Source organism: Anarhichas minor, unplaced genomic scaffold (assembly GCF_050575085.1).
Source record: "Anarhichas minor isolate MPS153535 unplaced genomic scaffold, ASM5057508v1 ptg000017l, whole genome shotgun sequence".
Lineage (NCBI taxonomy): Eukaryota > Metazoa > Chordata > Actinopteri > Perciformes > Anarhichadidae > Anarhichas > Anarhichas minor.
This window is the reverse complement of record NW_027466463.1, coordinates 9,777,470-9,788,540: the sequence shown is the minus strand read 5'-3', so window position 1 is coordinate 9,788,540 and position 11,071 is coordinate 9,777,470. Positions and strand designations below refer to the sequence as shown.

At 41.8% G+C, this 11,071-nt stretch overlaps 1 protein-coding gene and 1 long non-coding RNA gene across 8 annotated transcripts in view; one reads left to right on the top strand and one right to left on the bottom strand.

The window, feature by feature from the left end:
- Nucleotides 1-1,068: 1,068 nt before the first annotated feature.
- The window catches only part of cyth3a (cytohesin 3a), a 31,295-nt gene continuing 21,292 nt past the window's right edge, over nt 1,069-11,071 (top strand). Inside the window, exons 1-2 of one of the 5 annotated variants that reach the window (XM_076093385.1) lie at nt 1,069-1,311; nt 6,083-6,473. In XM_076093385.1, the coding sequence (XP_075949500.1) occupies nt 6,455-6,473 (19 nt within the window). In that variant the 5' untranslated portion in view covers nt 1,069-1,311; nt 6,083-6,454. Of the gene's footprint in view, nt 6,474-6,579; nt 6,767-11,071 lie in introns of those variants that run through there. The other 4 variants (XM_076093383.1, XM_076093384.1, XM_076093382.1 and 1 more) reach the window with 4 other exon arrangements.
- The window catches only part of LOC142951680 (uncharacterized), a 25,070-nt gene continuing 18,088 nt past the window's right edge, over nt 4,090-11,071 (bottom strand). The window contains exons 1-4 of one of the 3 annotated variants that reach the window (XR_012954598.1): nt 6,880-10,252; nt 6,513-6,680; nt 6,279-6,357; nt 4,090-4,644 (exon numbers count right to left, since the gene is read on the bottom strand). This is a non-coding gene — a long non-coding RNA (uncharacterized LOC142951680). Of the gene's footprint in view, nt 4,645-6,278; nt 6,358-6,512; nt 10,253-11,071 lie in introns of those variants that run through there. The other 2 variants (XR_012954596.1, XR_012954597.1) reach the window with 2 other exon arrangements.

The window sequence follows — 11,071 nt, the reverse complement described above, 5'->3', positions numbered from 1 at the left end:
TGGTTAGTTTAGCTTATCATAACAACTCAAACAGAAAAACAGCTAGCCTGGCTTTGGAGGAAAGTTTGGTGGTGGAGCTTCACATCAGAGGGTTCAACAAGCCAGAGCTACTATCAAAGAGAACTTTGTTGGTGAGGCTTTCATTGTGCACCGTCACGCTCAGCTCTCCTCCTGCTTCCCTGCCGCCCTCAGTCCGCATGCACCTTCCTTCACAATGCAGTTCATTTTATCGGATCATTATGTTTAACCATTAGCTCTCTAAATAATCACCAAGATTTAATGACCCCTGTCATGGTGCTCTCCTTTGCATCGAAGTCTGATTGACTGTCTGCAGGCAATCAACACTTAAATGCCAGAATGTGCTCTGTAATGACAGCAGCACTCACAACAGAGTCCACGGGAAGTCTGGTGTCACACAATGTGGAGAAAGTCAACATTACTAATGGAGTGGAAGCTAAAGGATGAGAGTATCCACATGTTATTCATTGGATTTCATCATCTCAGCTGAACAGAACGCATAAAGCAGATGCAAGAACCGGGCTTTGGCAGTTGCGCCGCTGCTATCTCCAGTTCCCACATGATCAATTTAAGCCTATATGCTATAAGCCTAAGATCCCATACAAGCGTCCCTATGAATCATTCAGCATCTGATTGATTTTCAGAGGACTTATCAGTGGAGGTGAGTCTTATTAGGGCATTGCAAATCTGATGATAGAATTTAATAACAGTGCTTTTTTTTTATTGTCACAGCTGCATCAAGGAACAACGCTTTGCCACCCATGAAGGCTTTTAATTAGACTCAACCACACACTACGCATAAACACTCATCAATGCACAAAACTACAAAATGCTCTTGTGCTAAAGCTGCACGTACCGCTGCACAACACAACAAATTCCACGTGGAAATGTCTCAGCAATGGAAATGAATGTCTTGTTATTCTTTTAAAGGTATAACGGCCTCTAGATGCGGCCTGCAAGCCTCCAACATTCGACCGCATGTTGAGCTGTGACAGAAGGATTCACAGTTTGCCTCAGATTGGTTTCAGGCAGCTATATGTGCAGCTTGTTTATCAGCCGGTGGCAGCAGATGTTAAACTTCCTTAGAGATAAACCTCTGAAGGAGTCCTCACTCTGCATCAGCAGTGACTTGCAGCATATGCAGAGCTTCAGTCATCAGGTGAAAGGGGACTTCTTCTGCGGGATTACTTGTGTCCAGTCCCATCATTTCACAAAGCTGTTTATTTTTCTGATGACATCCAACAATGCGTCATTTCTGCATACAGATTTGATCAAATCTATTATAGCCGTGAGGTGAGTCACATGCTGCTGCAGTGGATGTGATGGGAAGTTTCCAGCCAAATGGCAGCATTTTGCTCCCAGATGGAAAGATGACTGACGCGTTTCCTTTGTCCGCCCTCTCATTTTGTGTGTGTGTGTGTTTCTCCTTCTCCATTCTCTTCCGTTCATTACACCGCCTGCTTCACTCTCTCAGCCACTGTGAGAAAGGAAGTGTGTCACATTACTTGTGTTTTTAACTTTTGCAGTGTGGAACTGTTTGTGAGAGGTTTTGTGTGTGTGTGTGTGTGTGTGTGTGTTTCTTTGGCATCGAGCATGACCTGTATGTGTCTCTCTATGGACTAAATGGCTGTTTTTCTCCCAGTTTTGATGAATTGTTGTAATTTGCTTTTTGGTGCCCCTACTGTCCCTCAAGGTTTGTGCGATATAGAGTAGAACTTGTTGCATGCTCTTGCTGTTGGGTATAATCTTGTGATAGTAACAGCAAAATGTTTTTCCAGTCAAAAATAAAAGTGAGACTCCACATACTCAGAAAGTACATGTCTTTACCAATACTTAGGTTATTCACATTCTCCTCAGCCATGCTTTGTGTTTTAGCCGCTAGCATTAAAGATAAATTGAATCTTCACTCATAAAGGACATGTCTTGTCGCTGCATTGCATTCTGGTCTATTGAGGCCACTGACAGAGGTGAAATTAGTGCACAAACTACAAAATCTCACCATGACATCTTGTCTACATTTGTTGACTTGCAGGGGAATAATAAACATAATCAACCAAACAACAAACATGTTCAGAATAAATCATCTGTCTGTTTTTGTTAAACAATATCAAACTGCAATAAACTGAACCACGTTTCTGTGCAGAATGCCTCTTTAAAAATGAGTAAAATCACACATTCACCCGATTATCCGCTTGATCTTTCTGAACAAAGAGACATCAGCAAAACTGACATAGCCCTAGATATCTCACACGCATGCATACATGTATGTGCCCGGCTGTAATCAGACTGCAGCACATGCAGATGGTCGTCCACGACCACTCACCAGGGCTCGAGGTCAGGCCGTCCACTCACTGAGATGCTCTAATGTGACTGACATATGCTGCCCTGTAGGCCCCTGCTTCCAGAGTGCATCCGACGTTTTTCTGCTGGCTGGTAAATGGGGGGAAAAATATATAACTACATTTGATTGAGGGCAAAAATGATGTCATACTGACTCCAAGTTTATGTGTCAAAAATGAATCAAAGAGGCTGAGCCAAGCAGAGGCTGACTCTTGCATCTTCTGTTATTATGTTTGCGGTAATATCTGTCTCCGTTCATTTGTGAGACAAATGCTTCACTTCCAAATGCTCCTAGTCCTACTAAACACTGGGCACATTGTGAACAGCAAATTGATTAACTCCTGTGTTTAATTGATTTGACGGAGCTAATTGATTTGTAACATGGAGAGAGCTTTTGCTGGATTCCGCCCTTTTTGGTTCCGCTGAAACTGGAAACGGAGCCTCTTCCTGTGCTGGTCCGGACATCTGCACTTAACACAGGATTATTCCCAAAACTGACGTCCTTCACTTGCCTCACACAAACCCCTTTTACTTGTTGTGAGCTTGTCAGGCAGACACACTGGCAGTTACAGTATATCATAGGAAAAGAGAGACGTAAATGAAGAGGATGTGTCAGGCCAACAAGTTTCTCAGTAAAAATGAAACCCTGGAACTCTGTTTAGTTCCCGGCTGCAGGCGGACCTGTGGGAATTCATGGAATCATGCTGCAAATGAATTGTAACCACCATTGCTGTGCAGTCAGTATTTGTTTATGCCTGGAGCTTTTGAGAAGGGATAGTTGGTTAGTTGGTTTCACAGTACGCTTTCATCCATTTGTAATAGAGCATTTCTGCCAGATATATGTTTGAGAAAAATGCAGGAAAGTAAAGTCATCTTTATGTCCCAGGAGAGAGAAGCTTTTGTATCAGTAACACGTGATCAGATCATAAGACTGACTCTTTTTGAGACTGAACTAATCGATACTTAAAGGTAAATAAACCATGCCGACTCTTTGAGCTTTGGCCATTTGAGGATTTGACCATTACAGGCTGATGAAGTAAACACACAGCACTGCAGTATGCTGTATGTACCAGCATACAAAAAATATATATATTACAAAGTAATCTGCCTACGTTAAGGTCCTGTCAGTTCAAGACAGTCCTTGAAACAGGTGAAGTTCAAAGAATGATCAAAGATACAACTGATAAAATGACTAAACCTTAGTTACACGTTAGGTGTATTATATCAAATTTGCACTGATTGGAAATGTGTGTAAATTTAGTCTGTTTGTACTTCACTCATTCCAGTAACGCTGAGGTCACTCCTGGTGGATGAAACAATAGATTCATGCATCAGTTACGTCAGCATGGCTGTACTGTCAGCATGGCTGTACTGCCAGCAGGTGGTCTTTCAAAACAGTAGAGGTGCAGATTTGTACCAGAGAAGGGAAAGTAAGGTGAGAGCAGTGTACTACTCATGATACATGTCGCGTAACAGTTCAAGCTTTGCATGAACAAAGGGAAAAGCCAACATATTCAAACTCTCTCTTAGTTCACAGCATATCCATGTACATGTTATCATTAGCAAACCCATGACTTTTTTAAACAACACTGAAGGCTGGATTACCAAGATGGCAAAAAGGCCACAAACCCCGGACTTCAAAATTGATTAATTAACAAATTTGCGGCAATAAAATACGATATCAACTACGAAAGGTCCTGCGTTATTAACTAGTGAAACCTCATGTCAAAATCTTGTGTAAACACCTTTTATTACTGTTAGTATATATCATGCTTCCATGGTGTGTATTTCTAAATGAAGGTTCTTCAAATTGTACTCAGTGGAGTAAAAAGTACAATATTTCCCTCTGAATTGTGGTGGAGTAGAAGTATCAAGTAACATTACAATAGAAATACTCAAGGAAGGTGGGTACCTCAGAATAGTTCTTGATGTACTTAGTAACATTCCACCACTGGCAGTGAAGTGACACGGGTCAGATCCGATTACATCTGACTCGTGTCTATGGGTAGAGGAGGACAGGCCGATCACATCACTTCCTTTTCTGTAACTTTCTTCCATTGTCCGCCTGTATTGCTGCACAATAAGTCCTCAGCACAACTCCCTTCCTGGACGCTGGACGACAAACTGGGTCCTGCCTTCGTCACTGCTGTACATCACTGCTGGTGTGGCCGGGATCTTCCCTGGAAAAGCCTCAGTGAGGCATGAGCTCATATGGGCAGGAACTGACAGGAAGCTGTTTTTTTTTTTCTTTGGCCACAAGCCTTCAAAGGTGTCCTGTCCTCATGCCTGCATCGCCAATAAGGAAAGAGAGGCGGAGGTATGAGGTCAGAATGTTGACAGAACTTTAGAGGCGTTTGTTCACCAAATGTATGAATCAAATATTTCACTCTAAATCATAAATGTTAAACAAAGTGACTTGCAAACTTGCAAGAGTATGTTTTATTTTGAACGTATATGGAAGTAGCTTCAAGAGATAAAGCAGATACATTGAATCTGCAATAAAACCAAAGGTACCCCTGGCATGTTTCTTGTGCTTATCAGTTTACCTTCACATCATTGATTAAGGAGTTTAACCCCTGACTGAACTCAAGGAGCCTGTCCTCTGACCTTAAAGAGTAACTAAACACTGGCTGGAAGTCTTTGTGTTTTGTCCAGAGTCTCTAAGTCGCAGAAGGATCTACTTGTGAACAACCCAGAGAGTGACGTGTGTGGTCAGATGTAGTGTAAAACAGCTTCTTGACTTTATCCTCGGTCGGTTTCGGCTTCTTTTATCTTGTCCACACAATTCAGTTGCTGTATCCTCACTGGTTTCATATGCAGACATGAGATTTAAAGAGACACTATTGTGTGCAAAGATTCAGAGACATCCAGCCAAATAAAACAAATAGAAAACAGTGTAACAATAGCACATTTTGTTTATTATTATAAGTGTGTTGTTAAAATGACTGAAGACTGAAAGTTCATTCTTGACCTTGAACACAATAGTGCCACTAATGGATCTCGTGGTGCATTGTTTTGTCAGATACTATATTGGATGAAACTTTGGATCTCCATTATTCCAGGACTAGATGGTACAGAGGAAATACAGTGCGTTGTTTTAAACATCTAATGAAGACGTTAAGTGACTTTTAAAATAATTTTAAGGGTTAAGAGACCCTGGTTCTTCCCAGTGTACATTTGGCCATCATTCCCACCAATTATAGTAACATATTACACAGACAGAATTAGTTAGGGCCAGACACATGCTGTAAATAAAACCCCAGTAAACCCAATTATCTGAAACAAATAAGGGTGACAAATGCTCTGTCAAATCGATTTATAATGAAGAGGGTAATAATTAACTCTTCTAAATAAATAGATTAGATAATATGATACAATTTGGGATTAATTTACGACATGTTTACTGACAACATACCCTGTTGGACTTTAATGTAACTGGATTCAGCAAATAATTGTTAAATAATGGAGAGAAGTATTTCCCCTTAAAATCTAAATTTAACTTAACTTTTTTCAGTTGTATATTGCTTCTTTTACTTTTAAATACTTCCTCCACCCCTGGTCCTCTGTATTTTTTCTGGGATTTTCTTTTTTTTTTAGTTCATATTTGTAGGTTTGAATAACAAATCAAGCATTTATAGGCTATATTTAAATTGAACTGCCTTTAGAACGTGTTCTTTGTGTGTCTGTGTGTGTATACATGTGTGTGTGTGTGTAATCTGTGTAGCATGGGGGTGCTATTAGCAGGGGCGGGGCTTGGTGACGTCGCCGTGGACGCAGCGTAGCGCATGTGAATGCAGACAGCTGGGGATGGAGCAGAGCAGAGAGGGAGAAGCGCCGCCGCTCTCTCACATCGCCGTCAGACACCTCTGAAATAGCCCTTCGGTATCTGCGGACCTCCCTGCGGCTTCTTTTTCTCTCACCTTTTATACTATTTTCTCTTGTTGACATCTTCGCACCAGTCCACTCCACTTCCTCTGTCTCACCGGCTCTTTGGACTGTCTGCCAGCAGGGAAAGCAAAGACAAAACAAAACCCCGTTAAAAACACTCTACATACACACCTTCCTACCGGACTGCCCTGTCACTGCTACAATCAATATGGATGAAGACAACCACGGTAAGGCTGTGTTTTTATTACGTCCCCTTGCAGACCCACATTGTTCTCCTCTCCTCAGCCCGTGTGCAGGGATGGATGCACGGCATGGATGTGTGTGTGTGTGTGTGTGTGTGTGTGTGTGAGTCAGGAGGAGACGCGGATGTACGGAGATGCATGGAGGTATTTCAGAACCAGGATGTTGTGTTGTTGTTGTTTTTTTCTGCAGACCTGCCCAGAAAAAACAACAACGGCAGGATGTCATGATTTAGGAGCATATCTCATAAAAACAGTGCGACTCGGTTGGATTTTCGCAGGTGAGAAAGAGTCTCCTGTACAGAAACATGTCTAGAAACGCTGAAGTCATGGTTGAAAAACACACACACACCAAAAATAAGCAGGCAATTTTTTTTTTTTATCACGCATGCACCTTTTCCATCTGTTTGATGTCTTGCTGTAAGGCTTTGAAGTTGCTCCCACTATCTCGTTGCGCTGTTTGAAGCCTCTAAACCGGTGGGATATTGATAAGATATCTGACTGGCAGCCTTCCATATGGAGGATTTTACCAAAAATATTTAAAATGGAAAAAAAAATAGTCATATCGTGATACCACAGGAGATTAACACATTATGATTAGGTTACTGCAGGAGCTGCAAATTGTGCAAAATATAGTATGTGCCAATGATATGGAATATAACAGATCACTTTGAATGCACTATTTGGTGTAGAAAACATGCAAATGAAGTGGAAAAATAAGGGACTGCTTAATGAGTTGCATACATAAGATAACACTATAGGTGGGGGTTAATTACACTAAAGTCACATTGGGCTATACCCAGTGAGTATTAAAACAGACATAGGAGTATTTGGTGCCATAGACCTGAATGTGTGGTGTTGTGATACGTCTGATTGAGCCTGTGCAGCTGCATGTCTAACCAGGATTACTGCTCACATGGTCGGCTGCAGCCCGGAGTCCCATATCAGTTATTATTATATGATATGTGTGCTGAAACACGCATGCAGGATGCTTCCGAGCAGATAATCCAAACCGCCTTGAGGGCTGAAGGCGGTGTAGTGTGTCAACAAATGGCAATACACTGATACCAGTTTGTCAGTTAAACTGTGAGAGATTAGCATGATCCAGGAGAGACCCTCGTCACAAGAAATATCCATATCTGGGCCAAATAAAGGGCAAACTACCATGAAAGTAATTTAGCATATTCATGATCCAGGGGGGAAGAAGCCTTTTGTATTTTGGACACTTCACTAGCTTTACTAGAAAACTTTGCATAAACACTATCAAATTTATTTTTGCGTGTGTTTCAAAGGAGAGGTTTTCACCGCAGTCTAAATGTTGATTCAGAGGCTTGTCGAAAGTAATAATACTCTGAAATCACAGTGTAGGATTTGGCCTGTATCCTCTTGGTGATTCAAACTGTGCCAGAGAGCATAAATGTCCCCTCCAAAAAAAACAAAAAAATCAGTTAATCACATGATCCGCCCGCCACAGATCAGTCAAAGAAAGAGATACCGGTCACTGAAACATGTGACAGGATGTCAGAGAGCACAGACGCTCGCTGTCTGGTGATCAAACTGGAAACAAACGACACAAGCCCCAGAGAGATTGTGTGCAGCGCAGTGCAGCCTGCGAGAGAGTTATTAAAATAACTTACCATAAATGTGAAAGTAATTAAGAGTTCTCATTCGCTCACTCACACCCTCGCTGCCTCTCGCTCTCTTGCACGCATCACTTAACATTGTTCACATGCACACACCTTGATATAGTCTGGTATCACAGCGTGAGCACTTAGAGCTAAATGTGTCTCCGCCAGTCACTTCCAGCAGCTGAAGTCACAGTTACACCCACATCAAGAGCCAATTAATTCATTGGGTAATTTCCGGGGCAAAATAAAATAAATATAAACTTACTATAATAACTTAATCGTTTTGAATCAGGACCTGCAATGTTTGGATCAGGATGTGTCCGATTTAGTAGCCTACAGCTGCTATTTCAATATGTCAGATACGTGTTTAATCAGCATTTTAGTCAATTTAAATACAGGATCGGACATCCCAACGAAATATCACCAGACAATGAATGAAACTTATCATGCCTAAGCCATATCGAGGGACCTTTCCGCTCAGTGCCTGTGACTCCATCCTGTGTAGCTCTGTGTGTGCCAACACATCTGCACTGCGTTTACAGTACGCATGCAAACTATGCAACATATGTTCGAAGTTGGGGCTATGATTTGTTCTGCGCCAGTAAACCAGAGTGAACAGATGCCACAATACTCTTTGGGATTAATACATGTTATGTGAACGGCTAAGGACCGGCACGCTTGTTTCTCAGCTAAACTTCTCCACACAATGAATTACACTATAAACGGTGGCAGTGTGCATTATTTTTGCGGTACTCCGTCGTAGCACGGGATTCATTAGTGCATGTTTACAGCGCTCGCTAATCAGAGTTGGCGCTTCTCTGCTCCGTTAAACATGCCACAGAGCAGACAGAGCCTGGCCTCAAAATGGATGAAAATCGTCAACAGGCTTGGAAATTCGAAGTGTTTTTTATTACTCACATGTCTATTTTTAGCATCATCGTATAGCTGGATGGAGGAGTGGAAAAAACACAGACGCAGAAATTGGCTGGAAAGCGGTTCACTGAACGTCTGGATGGAGGCCACGGGTTTTAACACTTGGCTCTCTTGTATTTTCTCTTCTTTATAGCAGCTTTGTTGTGCTGCAGTCAAGGGATTAATATGGGCTGACTAAACGTCTGTTTTGGGAGTTTGGGGTATTAAAACGCTGAAATTAATAGAATTCACCTTTTAAAAAATGCCTTGCACCTAAATAAAGACGCCTGTGACGACTGAAGCTCCTTAGCAAAACATGCCTTGTGTTTGTGGGTTCAGACGCCACAAAATGTGCTGAAATGTTTGTTAACGGGGCTTCCTTGACCATGTATCCTGTGTGAGCGTCGCGATAACCCCGCTGTGTCAATCAACACTCTTCTCTCTATCTGACCGTGGGAAAAGTTGAATGGGAAAGGCCTTTCCTTCAATTCTTCTATTCTCTTTGGACCGAATGTGTGAATGTGCGCTGAAATAACAAATCGTATCTGACTGCAGCACTTTGCTGTTTTGTCTGTAGGGGCCTTTTTAATGGTGCACACACGGCAGTGTCCGTGTGCAGTATCACGCCTCGGCTTTTGTGACTGAAAATATCTCCAGTAGAAAGAAAACCTTTCTTCTCTGCATTTTTTTGTAATCTTCTCCTCAAACTTACTGGACATGTGACTGTATGCAATTATGTCACATCACATTCACCCAGCAGGCATGAAACCCAAGCTAGGGTGGCTTTTTGGGGAAACCTGAATCAACACTGTATGTGTGATTTCTTGGCGCCTATAGTGCTGTAGTTCTGAGGGGGATTAGCTGGTAAGAAGGGGAAGTTGGTGTGATTAGGGCACGGCCTTTGTTGTGGCTGTAGGGTGAGTGTGTGGGAGGACATCAGAGAGTCACTAGCTAAACTTCGCCCAGGGAGTCTGGCTGGCTTATTGTAAAGTGGTCCGTGCTGAAGGGCTAGATAGCCGCAGAACAGAGTTCAGACATCTGTGTCGCTCTGCATCTACATGTGTCATCTACCTAACGTCTCCCTGGAGATGCACCGCATGTGGAATCTGCATTACAGCAATTTTGGCAAAAATGACAAAGAACTGGTCACTAGTTCCACCCGCTCAAATGTGATTTTTTTTGGGGGGGGTTTATAGTCTTCCATGATAGTAAACTAAATATCTTCAGGTTTTGGACTGTTGATCAGACAAAATATGAAGACGTCACCGAGCGGTCTGTGAACTCATGACGGGTATTTTTCACTGCTTCATGCATTAGATTAATCAAGAAAAACAAATATGATAGATTAATCCATGATTAAAATAATCATACATCCATAATTAGTTGAAGCTCAAATCATCTTATTAAGAATGAAAAGTAAAGGCATCACAGACACCATGTGTAATAAAGCCACAAATATGGATGCTAAGTTTTGCATTTCGAATATATTGAGCATTTTACCCTCCATTATTAGCGTAAACAAAGAGACCTGTCTATCTTTAGGGAACAGACTGTGACATTTCTAGCTGCTTACGCCAACATTTGTTCCACAGTTGTCCCGACATCAGTAGATAAAGTGATAGTTCGACATTTTGGTAAAATAAATATATTCGATTTTTGCCGACATCTAGACGTGAAGATCACTTTCATGTCAATGCGTTAAAAATGAAGCTACAGCCAAGTGAGGACAGCTTAGCTTTCCATAAAGACTGGAAACAGAGGAAACAGCTAGTCTGGCTCCGTCCAAAGGTAACAAGAAGCTCGTTTGTTAACACTTCATATCTTGTTTGTTTAATTCATACAAAACCTGCCTGTGAAAAGGACATGTTGGGTGTTTGCAGGTGTTGTGTCACAGACTATTTCCTGGTGGATTTGATTACCTTTCGACAGAGAAGTTTCCAGTCTTTGTGCTAAGCTAAGTTTATTTCCCAAACTGTCAAGTGTTTGACCAGAACACATACCACCAACACTGCATGGTGATATATAGGTGTATCTTAAGCTACAAAT